Consider the following 19,094-nt stretch of genomic DNA (forward strand, 5'->3'; position numbering starts at 1 on the left):
CAAGGAGAAAAGCGTACGATATATACAAACCACTGAGTCAGTAGGGGCTCGTAACCATACATTCGTAACCATCTCGCAAACGGCTTTGCTTCTATTATCGTCAACTTTCAATAGTTTCAGTTTGCGCTATCAATTTTGATACATTCTGTATTTAGAACCTATAGTAAAATGTCGGAGAAAACCACCTTCACGATCGATGGCGGTTGAAGCAGCAAAGGATGGCTCTAGTCCATTTTGACGCCTTTCATATTACAATGATTAATATCTGCTAACTATGAATTAATTATTTAGCAAATTTGTGATGGGAATTTAACTAACGAAACATGAATCCAAAAGCTAATTTCTGGGTCCTCATTATTATGAGGTAGTTATCAGAGAAGCTACTGAAATTACATAAAAAAGTAGAACTGTCCAGTTATGGCTTCATTATTTTACAAGAAAGGCCACCTTTCTACGCAATACGTACCATAGTCTGGACACAGAACACATGGCAGTAGTGACTCTTGCTGGCGTGGTCCTTGGTGATATATGCGAAGTGGGTGAGATCATCAGCGTCCTGGCAGGCGCAGTGGATGTTGCGGATCTCGTGCTCGCATACCAGGTCCTGCAAAAGCGAAAGACATAGCAACGTCTTCAAAAGCATATTAGTAATATATCAATCTAATTACCAGGGCCGGGTATTTATGGAGATCGCGATAATCACGACATAATAGATGTACAATAGATTTTTACTAATCTTTACGAATTAAGTGATTCTGATTAATAATATGCGGATAAAACAATAGCGACAAATCGCGAAATAGAGTTCTAATAGCGAAAAAATTGTTATATACCCAAGTAGGTTACTTTACCATGGTATTCCAGGTTTCTGATTACATTAATGAACTCAAAAGACGGAGAATTCAACATTTCACCAATAATTTGAAAGTGTTGATTTTAAGGCTGCAAGTTTTTTTTTTCGTTTTTAATGAATGTGTGTTAAATACAGTCTCAATCCAACAAATACTGTCTATTGTCCATACCGCACTTTATCAGAATCCAACGAACCTTTAATGTTAATTATTTGGAAAGTAATATTCATACGGATTTAATACTCCAATTGCAAAATAATTGTATTTTCCAAAATTTCCATTAATCTCCGCCAATAGTACAAATCAATCTCCAACAATCTCCGCCGACCCAATATTAAAAAACACAAATGATAAAATGAATCTCCATAAATACCGGCCCCTGCTAATTACAGTTACAGAACACATGAAATGTCATGACATGAATAACTGAAAGTTCCGGTATATCAGGTATCGTCCTGTGAGATTAACGTTCAAAAGCTGGCGATAAAGAGTTGAATAATATATGGTGCATAAAGTTGGGAGATTAGAAATGCCAGAAATCGGATTGCAGCGCCGAGATACGGCATAAAGACTTTTGGACAAGAAGAAGAATTAATATTGACGGAACAAATACAGGGACATCATTTTATTTTTACTTCAATTTTTATTGTACCTGAGTTTTTGAATGTACTTCACTGTCACCCCTTCTACTAATGAAGTTGAACCGTCCTCCACACAGATCCAAGACCGCATATACAGTCATAGTAGCCTTACCGCCACAGTACGTTCCAAAAATATGTTCGCGTTTTCCAATGACGAAAGCGCTTTCAATATTGCATCATTTACGCACAGGTACTGTCGTCCATTTGCCTACGTCGCATTCCGGTTTTCCCCACCAGCTTCTATTCGCCTCTCTGTAAAGGCTAGTGGCTGGGCTGTCTTAGCTCTTTTCTGAGAACATTAATTTCTGTTAGGAATTGGACATCTACGTAATATTATACCCATATAACTGTTTAAAATAACTTAAAACGGCCTCGTTAAGTAATTAACTGTCACGTGATTTCCCTCCTTTCTACGATCCTGCGACATAACCACTTGGACGGACAGTAGATAGCAGGTCTGAGTAACTTTATCTTTTCGGATCGAGCAGAAGTGAAGACTGAATTTACAGTACGTAAGGTACTCTTTTACAGAGTACGTACAGAATTATTTCAACATGAGTTACTAGTACGAAGGACGAAACTGGTAATTGGAATTACACACATTAGAACTGAAGCCTGTATCGAAATGAACCGCCACTATTTTGAAAAATGTGTTTAAATATCCATATTATGATTATTTTTCAATTTAACTTCATTCTCTATAGTGTACGCTAATGTGCTATAGACAGTATAATATACACTGCATAATGAATACGTCCGAATGGATAGCTCAGTTCGTGAGTAAAAACACTCATTGTTAATACTGTACTGTATTCTGATTAAACAAAAACCTAATGAAAATTATCAAACTCAAAAGCGTGATATTTCCTAGTTTACGTAAATGGAGGAACTACTTTTCTTCCCTCCTATACCTAGTAAAGTGATTTGTTGGTATATTACGCCATCGAACTCCAGTCGTGGAAGGGGTGCAACCGTTGATCCAAAGGTATAGCCAGGTTAATATCAGAAATGTTAGTAAAAATAAAATGATGTCCCTGTATAATTTATGTGTTAACCATTAACTTACTGATAAATATGGAATAATTGAACGAATATATGGTAAATAGGGAACGGATTTCTAGGTACTATTTTGCTTGCTACGTCGTAGACTACGTTATTCAGATATCTCTACGTTTCATGTACACAGGATCCCCTATTAAAATTAAGTAGGACTTTAAACGTCTAAATGAACCACAAAATCCTATAAATGCCTAAAATTTATGTTTGTGCCTGAAAAACGCCTTTTGTGTAGCCTGTATTTAAAATCAAAATTCCGGTACTAAAAATGTAAGAATGCCAAGAAAAAAAAACGCGCGAAAATGCCATGTAAAATGTAAAATAATTGTCTTGCAGATAAACACTGGCCCAGCAAATTCGTTCCATATTGGTCTTAGAAGGGGAAGGAAGAAGATTTTACCTAATTTCCAGGAACTGAAGTTCGCTTGTAAACGACCATCCTACCACAAAAGGGACTATAGATTTTTCAGATTAGGCGAAAGCTTACAAATTAGTTTTCGCTTCAATGCACCCTCATTAAACGAAATGAAACTGACCAATGAGCAACAGAATTCTTCTTTACCTTCAGTAGAGTAGCACTCATTGTCAGCACCAGTTCTTTGTACATAAATTCCGCCTAAATTGAATATTTAGTAAAATTAAAATTATTGTTATGCAAATCTCGCTTTCGGGTAATAGCTCCCTGTGAAGCAGGCTTGAATAATTTCAAGGGAAAAATTGTTCCGAGGCCGGGCATATTAACGAATATATTCGTGGCTCAGTCAGTTAAGGCGCTTGCCTACCGGTCTGAAATAGCGCTCCGGCGCGGGTTCGATCCTCGCTTGGGCTGATTACCTGGTTGTTTTTTTCCGAGGTTTTCCCCAAATGTAAGGTGAATGCTAGGTAATCTGAGGCGAATCCTCGGCCTCATCTCGTCAAATACCATTCGCTATCACAAATCTCATCGACGCTAAATAACCTAGTACTTGATACAGCGTCGTTAAATAACCAACTTAAAAAAATATTCGTTACTGTAGGTGCTTTAATAGAAAGCCACAATTTAACTCACTCAGAATTGTATGCACTCAAAGTTGGGTTCTGGCGTCTTGTCAGCCCATTTGAGTTGTGTGGATATAAAGGGAACAATTGTGACGGTGTCGTGTACAGTTCCTGGGATAGCTCAGTCGGTAGAGCATTCGTGCGCTAAGTGAAGGGTCCCGGAATCGAAACTCAGCCGCAGAACAATTTTTCCCTTGAAATTATTAATTGTTCATTTTATATAAACTCCTTAAAGTCCTAAATTGGATTTTATAAAGTTCTAAATCTCTTTTTGTTAGTACCTAGAAATCCGTTTCCTACTGATGACAGATATATGGAAATCATTTGGGATTACAATCCACGACACATGTGGCTAAGAAAAAAATAGTAACATGAAAAGTGATAGGGAGTTCATAGGATCTCTGTAATTACGTGTAACCTTTATTTTCTCGGTGGGTTCTTAATGTGACATTTAGATTGTTAAGGCACAGTTTCTTATGGACTATGAATATAACTGATAGTGGCATAAATTTAATGCATTTATATGTTATGTTACTAATTATTATTTTTCCTTTACTTCTTTATTGAATATATATATCATAGACTGTATCTATAGAAGTATTTAGAATGCAATCATTGTATCTCATCTGAATTAGTATGTTCGAGAACCGTTTGTATAAGAGGAATGAGAAACTAATTCATGCAAGAAAGAAAGTTTATTCCTCTAGGAAACAGCAAATCAATACAAGAGTCTCATCCGTTGCTAAGCAAGTGACGTCAGAAATGTGTCCCCTGCAGTGACTGAGTGGTCAGACCTTCAGCCTATCACCCAGGCGGTCCGGGCGAACGACCCATCCAACGCCGAACAAACACAAGTAGCTGCCTTTTTTCCGTAAAGAATACGGTATGAAAGGAGAAATTGAAGCATTGATACAAGGAAGATGTAAAAACAGGAGTACACCGAAAAAAAAATTTCACAACTTTAGCTCTGTACACCATAAACACAACTTCTTCATAGCCGAGATTTCAAGACGAACGGGATATTAAGAACATATTTTTCGGTGTCTGGAATGCTGAAAATTGCACCGCCATTAGAATTTATACATAAAGTTCCCCGTAATACATAGGGCTCGCACTTACCTTGGTGATCGTGTTGAGGAATTTCACACCACGGTAAGATATAGCCAGAATAATGTCCGGTGTGGATTTGGCGTCTTTGGTCGAAGAGGATTTCTTCAGCTTCTGGATGGACTTCTTGGTGGATTCGGTTCCTCGAAGCTCTTTAACGACGGTTGATCCCAGGTACTGTAAAAAAAAAAACAATACAGAGTTACAATACGAAGTATATCCTATCACTGTACTTAGGAACTAAGAATACCATTCGCCCAGGAAATTCACAGATCCGGTGAATGGTATAACTACAGTTTTCCCTCCCTTTCTACCACATTCCTCAATCCACAAAGAAGAGAGTAAGAATCATTACTGTTGCACAACAGTTTTTGGGGAAGTATGGCTTAGGAGTTGATAGTACATATGAAGGTTGTCATAACTTGTTCACTATTATAGCTGCCCTTTCTAGAGGTTACCATGATGATCCAGCCTATTGGTCAATCCAAAGAAGGTAATATTTTAATTTATGTATGCTAATAATTTTTATTGTATTAGTATAAAAATATAAAAAATTGATAATTTATCCATTGATGAAGTGAAAAAATTAAAATATCTTTCTTGGAACAACAGTAACAAATATAAATGACACTCCAGAGGAAATTAAACGCAGAATAAATATGGAAAATGCCAGCTACTATTCAGTTGAGAACCGTCTGTAATTTAGTTTTCTTTCAAAAACACGGGAAAGTTAGAATTTATAAAACAGTTATACTATCCGTTGTTTTGTAAAGTTGTGAAACTTGGACTCTCCCTCTGAGAGAGGAACAGAGGTTAAGGGTGTCCGAGAATAAGGTGCTTAGGAAAATATTTGGGGCTACGAAGGATGAAGTTACAAGATAATTGAGAAAGTTACAAAACGCAGAACTGCACGCATTGTATTCTTCACCTGACATAATTAGGAACATTAAATTCAGACGTCTGAAATAGGCAGAGCATGTGTACGTATGAGTGAATCCAGAAATGCATTAGTTGGAAGATCTGAGGGGAAAGGATCTTTGGGGAGGCAGAGACGTAGATGGGAGGATAATGTTAAAATGGATCTTAGGGAGATGGAATACGATGCTAGGGACTAGATTAATCTTGCTCACGATAAGGACCGATGGCAGGCTTATGTGAGGGCGGCAATCAATCTCCGGATTCTTTGAAAGCCATTTGTGAGTATGTAAAGAAAGGGAAGAGTGAACGCACAGTTTTAAGTCAGGTCTTCACTGCTTAATATTTAACAACGTGCTTATGTTGCGGTCAACTGAAGCTAAATTTTTACTCACATCACGTTGGTACTTAGCATTTAATTTGGATTGTCGAACACTGTGTAGTACATCCACACGTTCCATCAAATGGTTTATTTAATTGTACCATTGTTGATCTAGTGTTATGTGGTCTATTCACCTGTAGTGTTCGGCTGGTCTGTTGTCAACTGAAAGCAAGAATCCTAGCTACGTCTTTATGAAGGTTAGAGACTTCATACAGAATTAACTGTTTCCTCTTGATTAACACTGAGAGATAGAAACACAAATCCTGGCAACGTCTTTGCTGATGATTTGATACTCTGTGTGGGGGATGAATTGTGTCTCTCTTGTTTAGCACTACGTTTGCTGTTCCTGGGGAAGTATGGCTTAAGAGACGGTGGTACGTTAGAAGGCTGTTTCAGGTAATCATGGTGTTGTAACAAATAAATAATAAATGCTTGCAATGAAAATCGGTGTAACTTTTTATACACTCGGTGTATGATCGTAAGCGGAGACTAAGAGGAAGGCGGTAAAATAGGGAAGATTGGAGAATGCGGTGAAAGACCTGCCCTTGGGCGGAAAACTATGAATGAATGAATGAATGAATGAATGAATGAATGAATGAATGAATGAATGAATGAATGAATGAATGAATATAGAATAGAGGGAGCCTTTACATGTCGCAATTTGGTTTGAAAAGTGAGCTCTTTGGACAAATTGGGCTGCAATCCTGCTGCAAGTAGCACAGCATAAATTGATGTTATATATTAATAAACGTCTTGATTATCCTTTAGAAGTGTTCTATTCAGAATTTAAAGTATTTGATATCCATCAAATTTATAACAATGTCTTATTGAATTTCGTACATAAAAACCGAAATATCTTTAATCTGTATTCATATAAATATAAAATATCAGACAATATAATATGGTTGACATAAACTAAATGTACCACAACCATAGCATACAATCACAGTAGCAACTTCGGTCCAAGGTTCTATAACAAGATAATAGCTCAATTTCCAAACATACAATTTGTTAATGCTCCTTATTAAAAAAAAATCAATTGAAAATTATTGTTTAGACAGAAAATTTAAAGTTCCAATTATTATGATATCTGTGTTTTTCTTTTTCTTTTTTTACTTGTTATTCTGTTAATGTCTTAAAATTATGTGGAATGCCCCATGAGCACGAGTATGTAACTTACTCTTTCTGGGATGCTAGAGTGATTATTATATTTGTGCTAGCAGTAAAGTATTATTATAATTTATTATTATTATTATTATTATTATTATTATTATTATTATTATTATTAAAATGCGTTTATGCTCACACCTAACAAACATGTCATGATGGTTCAGATGAGAGTGAAGTAGAGTTGCCTTCCTTTGCACCGTATACCATACGTTCAGCCTTATATTAAACCCTCTTTCTTGTTCCACAGACTTACTGCAATGTTAAATAAATGTTAGAGTAGCTTCTCAGCTGCTCTTTGTGGACTGTACTTACATTGGCGACGTAATTAACAGAGCCGGCGACAAGGACGTGGGGTCGGTGTCGCCACTGGGTAGTCAGGGTGGCCGGCACCCCCACCAACAGCTCGGAGGGCGCCCTTATCTCGAGGTCCCCGCTAGCACCTGAGCCGTTTGTTGACAGCGGGGGCGGAGGCGCCGGGCGGGACTTTTTGTGGCTGTGCCTCAGGGTACCCGTATTGGGCACCACCGGAAGTTTTTCCCGTATCTCCTCCTTCAGCTGCTGGATGTTCGATTTCTGCGGACACACAAGTGTTCTGCTGTGTGGATCATGGAGGTGCACAGATCGCTGATTGCTAATTCTTTATTTAACGTCCCTTTTAAATGGTGATTACGCAGATGCGATTGGATAATATGGGTTGAGGTAGATGGATGGATTTATTGAGTGATATTAGACATACAGATTTTATATTATCATAATTTTCTCTAAAATCCAATGCACGGGTCTTCTGACCGTACGTACTTTGTACCCAAAACAAGTCCTCATTTGTAAGTCCCCCCCCCCCAACCTATGATTACATCCAACTACTTTCTAAAAGAACACACATATTAAAATGGAAATGGCACAATAAAACACATTATATAATATATCCTAACCTAAAAGACATAAAAGTGTACTATTATCCGTTCCTCAGTTCGCGTCACAAACTTCAACAGCTGAAGTTCTAATCTTTTTCGCCTTCACGAGGAACAATCCAATCTTTTGTTCCTATTCTCTATTCCCCATGAGGTTAAGACATGCAAGCGAACTCCTATTCTGACTTAGCATCGAGGGTGGTAGATATTTTCTCCGTACATGTTCCAATTCGACACACTGTAATAAAATATGTTTATAGGAGTCCTTTTCCTTGTAAAGCGGACAAAGACGCTCCCCTTCTTCGTTGACAATTTTATTACCCTTCCATGCCCCCAATCTTAGCCACGCTAAACCTGCTCTGCTGTCTTTGTTACAAGAGTTTATGTAGTCACACCTGCACCAGTTAAGCATGAGATCTGATTGTAAATGTAGTGAGGACTTTTCCGAACATTGGAGCTCAATCTCTTGCCTCTCGATATCAATTAAACGCATCTTCACATTACGCCACACATTCCTCCTGTTATTCTCTCCTTTCTCCCACACCCATCCCATTCCTATATGATGCAGCCCTCTCTGCAGTTTATAAACCCACCCCTTTTTAACACAGTGGCGCGGCTCACTGTTATGAGCAAAAATGAGGATACTGATACTGTACTTTAAGCAATGAAACCATTTCACTCAACAGTGATACTAATAGAAGGGAGGATCGGAAAGTAACGCACAACAATTATTTTACGAAATACTATTTTGGTTAGGACGTTCAAATTCGGCAGATAATTAGTCAGCGGCGGCCCGTCCTTATGTGCTACAGTACAATGATAATTTTTGCTCAAATAATGTATTTCCAATACCATAGTATTTGATATGTCATTTGACAATTTCCAGTGGTTATATTCATGACGCGTTATAGAGTGTTTAGTCTTCGCTCTTCGGTGCCTCAGGGGGTTCGTTGTGCTACTCAGAACTGCACATGAGAATGTAGACAGTTATGCGCATGTGCAAAGCTGAAATCACTGCTCTGATTGGCTATTTTTACGCGGGAAAGTGCTGTAGTCAGCTTCAGCGCGACACAGGTTGGAGATTGCAAAAGTAAAGCGTAACGAAAGAATGCTTGTTTGTGGAAGAACTCGGAACTATTTACAATGTATTTGGTAATTCAAGTGTCCGACTGCTGCTGCCATCTGCCTGTTGAAGTTGCTCCCAACAGCTATACTATACTGAACAAAAGAGTGTTAGACACAACTTGGAGTTCTATACGGAAGACCCGACTTCCGAAATATAGATGGCTGTTCAATTGTCACAAACAACAATTTACAGGATCCATTCTGTGAAGTAACGGAGTTGTTAAATATTTTGGTTACAACACCAATGACCACTGCTGAGCCAGAAGGATGTTTTTCTTTCTTGAAACGCATAAAAACGTTTTTAAGGAGCACTATGTCCCAGGATCGTCTCACTGGTCTTGCAATACTGCCAATAGAAAAGGGCATGATGTCCAAGATGGAGGGGGTTTAACACCAGGGTAAATGAAAAGTTCTGCAGTAGGAAGGAACATCGTATGGACTTCATAGGACTTCATATTATTTCGTCACTAGGCGAGTCTCAAATTAAGATAAATACAAATAAGTGAATACAGTAGGCCGATACAGATATTGTAGCACACTCATTACTTTGACCACCAGCCGCTACTGTAATTAGTTTGAATATTGCGCTACAGACAGTAATGATTCGATCAGATATCACCCTGTCGGAATGAGCTGTAACAACTCAGTAAAAATGGTGCGTTTTCTACTATGGTTCACTTGTAAAGGGCAGCGAAGTGTAGTCCGTTTCTTTGCGAAAAACGAAAAATTCAAGTGAAATCCACAGGGAAATATTGGAGGTGAATGGCGCTTGATTGTCTGGACCATAGCAACATCTCCAGGTGGTGCAGGTTCTTCGAAGAAGTCATCCGACGAATAACGTTCCGGCCGACCAGTGACCGCTACAACACCACCCAATGTCAGAGGCATCATAAGGCGGCAATCACCCACACTGCATTCTAGGCCTCGCATCGTCTTTCACCTGTTCAGACCAATGAAGAAATTCCTAGGAGGATAACGCTTCCGTTCGGATGAAGTGAAATTAGTGGCTATACGCCCCCCACCCCAAAAAAAACGGAGTTTTATGAACGAGGTGTACTGAATATGGTGTCACGATGAGAGAAATGTGTCGAGAGACTTGGTTCCAATGTCGAAGAACAGGTAAAACCTGCAGCTTTCTTGTGCATTATTTCATTTTGCTTACCTATGAAATATCGTTGTCACAAAAAATTGTTGTGCGTTACTTTTCGATCTACCCTCGTATCTCTGTAGAAATAAACACTACTTCAGCTTGAATAATTTCAAGGGAAAAATTGTTTCGGGGCCGGGTATCGATCCTGGGAGCTTTGGCTGAACGCACCGACGCTCTACCAACTGAGCTATCCAGGAACTTCACCCGACACCATCTCAATTCTTCCCTTTATGTCCACATAACTCGAGTGGGCTGACAAGACGCCAGAAAGCCACATCGAGTGCACACAAAGTCTGTGTGACTTGAAATTGTGTGTTTTTCTGTTAACGTACGCCTACCTACAGTAACGTATATATAGCCTATTGTACAAATCTAGCTTCCATATAACGTTCCCTGTCAAGCAGACTTGATTAATTTCTGGCGTCTTGTCAGCCCAGTTCCATGTTATGTGGACACAAAGGGAAGAATTGAGACGGTGTCGGGTGAAGCTCCTGGGTAGCTCAGTTGGTACTCAACCCCGGAATTTTTTTTCTTTAAATTATTCAAGTCTGCTTTCCAGAGAACTTTACCTGAAAGCTAGATTTGCACAATAATTCAGCTGCTTATCAGATATTTTCTATACATGTTACACAATTCTGATGGACCATAAAATACGCTTAATCTCCACCTAGAAGAGTGATTACTTCCAGCCCTGAACTTTCTGCAAGCCACCGGCGTAGCTCAGACGACTAAGGATCTTGCCTGCCGATCCGGAATTGCAATCGGAAGCGGGTTCGATTTCCGCTTGAGCTGATTATCTGGTTGAGTTTCTTCCGAGGTTTTCATTACCGTAAAGCGAATGTCAGATAATCTATGGCGAATCCTCGGCCTCATCTCGCTAGCACCATCCCATCGACGCTCAATAACCTAGCATCGTTAAACAACCAACTAAAAAAACCTATTCTCGTCAGAGATTCTGATCCCAGTCACGAAGAGTAGGCTTCCAATAAAACATTGTCTTTTACAGGACACAAAACTGCCACGAATCAGACTTTCTCAAATATATCTACCGGTATTTCCAGTTTTCCTGTCACACTCATTTCAAAGTTTATTAGCGAGAGCCAGATTATCATAGCATCGTCTCCGAGTAGCAAAACTTGTCATTACGAGCTAACTGCAAACAGACTACCTCTTATTTCTGAAAAATGTGTTCAATAGAATATAATTAAGTCGTCTATGAAAGTAATTTTAGCATATTCCGCAACTCAAGGCATCAATTTCATAGCAACTCAACCGATATGTAAGAAAACTCAAATGGCAGTCAATCGTGTATGGAAGTCTTGCATTCTGCCGATCATATGTGACAGAAGTTCTTACGTCTCCGTAGGATACAAGATTTAAATTGTCTGAAACAACCCAAAAGAAAGAAAGAAAGAAAGAAAGAAAGAAAGAAAGAAAGAAATAAGGAAAGAAAGAAGGAAAGAAGGGAGGAAAGAAGGAAAGAAAGAAAGAAGGAAAGAAAGAAAGAAGGAAAGAAAGAAAGAAGGAAAGAAAGAAAGAAAGAAAGAAAGGAAAGAAAGAAGGAAAGAAAGAAAGAAGGAAAGAAAGAAGGAAAGAAAGAAGGAAAGAAAGAAGGAAAGAAGGAAAGAAAGAAGGAAAGAAGGAAAGAAAGAAGGAAGGAAAGAAGGAAAGAAAGAAAGAAGGAAAGAAAGAAAGAAGGAAAGAAGGGAAAGAAGGAAAGAAGGAAAGAAAGAAGGAAGGAAAGAAGGAAAGAAAGAAGGAAGGAAAGAAGGAAAGAAAGAAGGAAGGAAAGAAGGAAAGAAGGAAAGAAAGAAAGAAAGAAAGAAAGAAAGAAGGAAAGAAAGAAAGCAGGAAGGAAGGAAAGAAAGAAAGAAGGAAAGAAAGCAGGAAAGAAAGAAAGAAGGAAAGGAAGAAAGAAGGAAGGAAGGAAAGAAGGAAAGAAAGAAGGTAAGAAAAAAGAAAAATGGAAAGAAAGAAAATCGGAAAGAGAGAAAAAAGAAAAGAAGGAAAGAAAGAAAGAGAAAGAAAGAAAAAAGGAAACAAAGACGGAAAGAAGGAAAGAAAGAAAGAAGGAAAGAAAGAAGGAAAAAAGAAAGACAGAAGGAAAGAAAGAAGGAAAGATGGAAAGAAAGAAGGAAGGAAAGAAGGAAAGAAAGAAGGAAAGAAGGAAAGAAAGGAGGAAAGAAAGGAAAGAAAGAAAGAAAAAGGAAACAAAGAAGAAAGAAGGAAAGAAAGGAAAGAAAGAGGAAAGAAAGAAGGAAAGAAAGAAGGAAGGAAAGAAAGAAAGAAAGAAAGAAGGAAGGAAAGAAAGAAGGAAGGAAAGAAAGAAGAAAAGAAAAAAGGAAACAAAGAAACAAGAAAAGAAAGAAAATCGGAAAGAGAGAAACAAGAAAAGAAAGAAGGAAAGAAAGAGAAAGAAGGAAATAAAGAAAGAAAAATAGAAAAAAAAGAAAGGGACTTAAAAGAAAGGAAGAAAGAGAGAAAAAATAAAGCATTGAATAAACAACGAAGAAATATATGAAAATGAAGAAAAATGAGTGTGCTGCCTCCATGCGAGGCAGAAGTGAAACTACTTAATCTGTAAACGTTTAGTAATCTTTTTAAGTGTTTGTGAAGTGAAAGATGATAAATTTAGGGTTAGATTTGACACTTCTACAATATGTATATATCCTCTCCGGAGCAAATCCTGCGGGCGACCATGACTCGCAGAATAAAAACTTGGATGGACATAATGTTTTACTTACTTACTGGCTTTTAAGGAACCCGGAGGTTCATTGCCGTCCTCACATAAGCCCGCCACTGGTCCCTATCCTGAGCAAGATTAATCCATTCTCTATCATCATATCCCACCTCCCTCAAATCCATTTTAATATTATCTTCCCATCTACGTTTCGGTCTCCCTAAAGGTCTTTTTCCCTCCGGCCTCCCAACATAATGTTTTAACAAAGTTTACTTAAACTTTCCGATATGGACCCAGCCTAACTGGTATCTATTTAACATTTGTGTAGGCCACTTCGTGGTCAATACGTTGATGGGCGTCCTAAGACAGCATGGTTGTCGGCGAGTGAGATTTTTATTCGGTTTGTTCTCACTCTACCCTATTCAAATATTGATCAAAAAAGGAGGAATCTCAGAACTAGAATATTGTCTTTGGTATATGAAATTTTAATTCAATTTTTTTCTCGTGATTTTTATTAAGATTAATATATTGAGTACAATTCTAGCAATTCGACATGAAACTATATATTTCAACTTGTCGGTATTATCCATTTTAAATCCGGAGCAGGCGCACAGATTACGTATACACAGCTGCTACGAAATGTGTGAACTGATGTAATTAGCCTCGTGTGTCACGCTGCCTGGCCATCAATCGCAAGTGTCGGTACAAACACGTTGTTGTGACACATTTCTAGACATGTTCCAGGCTAATGATATTGATTTTTAATCACACAAGTATAAAATTTAACTATTGCACAGACAGACGTAAAATAATAATAAAAAAAAAGAGATACAATACTTAACCTTCATCTACGTTCTCTACAAACTTTGTGAACGGCGAACACTGGTTCTGCAGTATAATTTATTGCCGAAGTCAGGAATGATACCTACATAAAATTACTTTTGAAATGGTTTGGTCATTATCCTTTTTAAACACCGGCTTATCAAAGGCGAGCAGTCTGTCTTTGTTGGCATTCTCAATATCGAATCTTAAGGGAAAAAAAAGCACAGTTGTCACTTAGATCCTACAAAAAATAGTAATACTTATTCCTGATATTGATTGACTGATAGATTGATTCATTCATTCATTCATTCTACCCATAGTTCCGAAGTCGAAACATAGGTACCACCATGTCCAGACCTGTGGAGTAACGGTTAGCGCGTCTGGCCGCGAAATCTGGTAGCCAGGGTTCGGCTCCCGGTCGGAGCAAGTTACCCGGTTGAGATTTTTTCCGGGGTTTTCCCTCAACTCACTATGAGCAAATGCTGAGTAACTATCGATGCTGGAGCCCGGACTCATTTCACCGGCATTATCACCATCTCATTCAGACGGTAAATAACCTAAGACGTTGATAAAGCGTCGTAAAATAACCTATTTAAAAAAAGCTACTCCCCATAGAAGAGGAATTTAGTTACTTACACTTATTTGGCAACAGGGGGCAAAGGAACAAGAGGTAAGCTCATCGCTTCAAACGCCACATAGTATGCAACTTATGGTAGGGCTATTACTTAGGACGTGAGAGAGGAGAAATTTAGTCCAGCAGCTCTGATTTAGGCTTATAGTTCTTTAACGTGCCGGAGAACTCTAACACGGGACTCACAGCTTAAGGCTGGTTCACAATAAACCGGGAACGGGAACTACAACGAGAACGAGAACGGAAATATTGTTAAAATAAATGTATTTAAATGTGAGCATTTATAATTAACTACTGTGAACGCTCACATTTACATACACTTATTTTAACATTATTTCCGTTCTCGTTGTCGTTGTAGTTTCAGTTCCCGGTTTATTGTGAATCGGCCTTTAGACTTGAGCTCCGGATTTTTGCGTGCTGAAAAATCTATTCATCCCAGTCGAGCTTGAACCCGCAACTCTTGGGTCCAGAGGAGAATTTCTGGCAGGCATTAATATAATTAATGTACAATACAGTAGGCCTACTAAAAGATTACGTTACTCACCGCTAAGAGCGTTGATTTACAGTATTGTTGCCTTTACTTATGAATGTCCCCGTAAGTAAATATTTAAGTATTCAATAATATAGAATAATTTTCCAAGGAGGAAATATATTACATTGGATCAATTATTTTATTTACTTAACGGACGGAAGCGTAACTTCGACTTTTTGCCTAAAGATTTATCGCATTCGGACGTACTGAATCCGCGGTACTTGGCAAAGACGTAAGCATGGTGCAATCGCGGTACTATTCCTTTTGTTTAATTATATCACTTAAAGTAATTTTATACTCAATTAGCACGTTTACTGTAAATTATTATTTTTATATAATTTACGTAATTGATTTCCTTTGAGTTGGCAACACTGCGACAGAAGTCGGTCTTAGTTACACGCCGCCACGCTAATTGCGAGAGGATGTTGATGAAGCCGACCAGTCGGCTGGGGTTTGAACCGTGGGTCATCGGAGAGAGGCCGACATGTGGTGCTGTGTAATTGTTATCATTACGCAGGCCTGCAGGGTGTGGGGGTTGCGGACTATTACGTATTTCACGGCTCGCCGGTCCTGTATTCGCTCTGCCACACACCTGCTACGGCTGCTACGGTACGCCACTACCTGATGCTGCGAGCTGCTGTCACCAGCACTTGATCTTGGCCGCATGTGTGGCTCCTTATTGCTTCGGACTTCTGGTACTGACGCGTCCCAGTATAATAATAATAATAATAATAATAATAATAATAATAATAATAATAATAATAATAGAGGAAGTGTTACAAATATGGAATACCATTTTGTTTTTCCGTTTCGGAACCTACATATTTTGAATACTAAACGTAAAATATCGCACTGTTTATTGCTGAATGTCCCTGTGAATGGTACACCGGACTTACGAATTCGTAAAATGTTTGAAAAGAAAAATAATTTCCTCAAAATCTTAATAAAAATGGAAGTACAAATATGGAATACTATTGTTATGCCCCAGGTCTAAAGAACGCTCTGTAGCATGATTTCCTGTGGAGTATTAAATTGGAACCAGGAACAGTGTCAGCGGAATACACTGTCTTGAGATGCTTAGCCAGCGGTATAGACAGTCTTGTCGGGCGTGTGGTAAAATCACTGCCTACAACGAGAGTATTCTTACGCTTCAGATCGTTGCTGGCCCAATCCCATTGGTCCAGTAGGACAAAGCATGCATTTTAATTGGTCAAATTATATCACGCATTGTTCGGACTCTTTTCTTGCGCGTAATTTCATTATAGTGACTTGTCACTATAATGCACTAAATCAAAATTAAATGTAAGAAATGATTGATTAAGACGATATTTATAAGTACGTGAAATCAAAAGTGTTTTAAGACCATCTCACTTGGTGGATGGCGTGGTCGGTACCCCGGGCGGGAAACGGGTACCGAAACATAAAAAGTGTTGGAAAGGAGACGCGTGAGGCAGTTGGGTAGTTGGAAAAGACTGGTAGAGAGTGTGAATTTGAGAGACTCAGAAGCGGCATGGCGTCATCTGATGAAATACCCTGTAAGTAACCTTGTATATATTTTTTTGTAAATATAGAATAAATCAAGTAGTGTACAATAACGCAATCATTTTCAGACTTAGTTTAGTAGCCATGTAGTTTCCTATAGTATCCTGAGAGCTCCAGTTATTCCCGAAAAGTAATTTTCCATTGTTGTGTACAATGGTGGTGTCAGAAATCCTAACGAGAATGAGCAGAAGACGAACGCAGTAGCCGTCCGGTTAGCAATCAGTGCGACCTAAGTGACGGTCGCACAACACTATTAACAAGTTACATGGTTAACAAAATTGCAAAGTCAAAATGGCCTCTACTAAGAGTTAAAGTTATGTTTTATTTAACGACGCTCGCAACTGCAGAGGTTATATCAGCGTCGCCGGATATGCCGGAATTTTGTCCCGCTGGAGTTCTTTTACATGCCAGTAAATCTACTGACATGTGTCTGTCTCATTTAAGCACACTTAAATGCCATCGACCTAGCCCGGGATCGATCCCGCAACCTTGGGCATGGGAGGCCAGCGCTATACCAACTCGCCAACCAGGTCGACCTCTACTAAGAAAAGCACAGAACAAGCATTCAGCATCTTCATTAGAAGGTGTTTTCCCAACCGTAATACTGAATCCAGATGAATCGTCTCTCATGTCTTTTCTTGAACTGGTTTTTATGGCTTCTCGCATTGTCTTTTCATTCCACTGTTTTTTAAGTTTGTTGGAAAGTAAGGTTTTCCCTCCTCATACAGTGTCAATACTAGTAATGAAACAGAACACCAGAGTATAAATATGGAATACTAGTATTTCATATTTGTAACACACTGATGTTGTAAGTCATAACCTCAAAACATATAATAATTTAAAACCGAAATAAATTAAACATACATTGCTATTAAAGTAGATTATTTCTCTTTAAGAATATATATCATCAATATTTCTAACGTTGAGGAATAACAATGTATATTAAAGAAAAGAAATTAACGCCAAAATTTTCACTTTCCTCGAAATCGCAATAATGATAAAACGTTTCAGCAGTTCAGCTTCTAACTGCAAACTAACACATTCCCGCGAAAGGGAGTATCAGTGCGTAGTAATTTGGATGGTTTCAGCTAGAGTACAACACGTCTCAGGTTGTATATCGTATTCCATATTTGTAATAGGATCCCTGTCATTACAAGATGCAATTAATATAGTTCCGAACTGCACTTGTATTTTTGTACCGTTAAACATACATGCGCGTATTACTGAAGATCATTGTTTCCAAGCCTTTTGAGTCAGTCTATCAAACAGCGCCAGGTTGTCTTTAAAGAACTGAGCTTCAAAACGTGATTTTGTGCAAACATGTCAAAGATCTACTGCGATTTTTTTCTGGAATTTCTCTATATACGCCTTATGACTAGTCTTCTTCTCCGCCTTTCAAATGATGCATTTGGTATAGATTCCAAGGGTTTCCTGATTCTAGACAACTTCTCCGTTTTTCACATACTATTGGGTTTTTCTGTACAGTGAAGTGATAAATTACAAGAAATATTTTATCATTAATATTTTTATTTTTTATTATTTTACAATAAAAATATTCTGGTAATTTACTGATTAATTTTACAGCAAAACCCTATACTGCAGTAAGTTCTCATTTCATGTATATAAGGATCCATGTCAGTGAATATTAGTTAAGAAGAATGTAAAAATGTGCCGCAAGAGACTTTTTATATCAAACAATTCAATGTTTTAATAACATATTAATAAAATGCAAACCACCTGCCATAGGCGGATGAAATTTTGTTCGTCATTATTAACCAGATATACCAGTTACCAAAATTTGGTGAATCTAGCTTCATAAGTATGGTAGTTGATTTCACTATTGTGAACCCTTAACATATTATGGAACATGAAAATTTCAGTATAGTGTCCCCTTAACTCTTATTTCTTACGATTTCACGGAATACAATATGCGCAGGTTTCCTAGTGTTACGGCGTACAAATCGAGAAGCTTATCTGCAGTTATCTCGTAACGTTTCTTGCATTGCACATTCTATATTCGCAATTTTCACTAATTTCTGAACTTATTGGAAAATCATCGCGCAATTTACATCGTCCTTCATGGATTCCGGTCTATCAGATTAATTTCTGTTAACACAGCACCGATATCTTCTGATATTCTAACAGAAGGAGCTCTGATTGCAAGAAATGATTAAAAATTTGATTTGTCGCTTATTCAGTTTCTGATAATGCACACATATCTATTTTATGTTCATTTAATTCAGTAATAATTTCCATATCTTTACGGAACCAAGACTGGATGTTCCATGTTGCTAATCTTAATATACCTCGTTTCTTCCAAATTTTCATATTCCTGGATCTTTCTGTAGTTATCATCAAATTATCCGTCCGGCTTTTCTTAGTGGTACTTTGAGCATGAATTAAAAACGCCTTCAGCAGGGTGCTAACCTAACTGTTTGCGGGTTATTTATCGGAGTTGTCCTTCTCCTAGAAGAGCCGCTTTCACCACAGCTTAGGAGTCTCTCAGTTCTTTAAAATGATTTTAAAATACCATTTGTTTTT

The 19,094-nt window shown here is 38.1% G+C and overlaps 1 protein-coding gene across 1 annotated transcript in view; it reads right to left on the minus strand.

The window, feature by feature from the left end:
- The window catches only part of LOC138697816 (ankyrin repeat and SAM domain-containing protein 1A), a 598,611-nt gene that overhangs the window by 35,894 nt on the left and 543,623 nt on the right, over positions 1–19,094 (minus strand). The window contains exons 14-16 of the mRNA XM_069823347.1: positions 7,473–7,733; positions 4,706–4,870; positions 467–604 (exon numbers count right to left, since the gene is read on the minus strand). Of these exons, the coding sequence (XP_069679448.1) occupies positions 467–604; positions 4,706–4,870; positions 7,473–7,733 (564 nt within the window). The remainder of the gene's footprint in view (positions 1–466; positions 605–4,705; positions 4,871–7,472; positions 7,734–19,094) is intronic.

Source organism: Periplaneta americana, chromosome 4 (assembly GCF_040183065.1).
Source record: "Periplaneta americana isolate PAMFEO1 chromosome 4, P.americana_PAMFEO1_priV1, whole genome shotgun sequence".
Lineage (NCBI taxonomy): Eukaryota > Metazoa > Arthropoda > Insecta > Blattodea > Blattidae > Periplaneta > Periplaneta americana.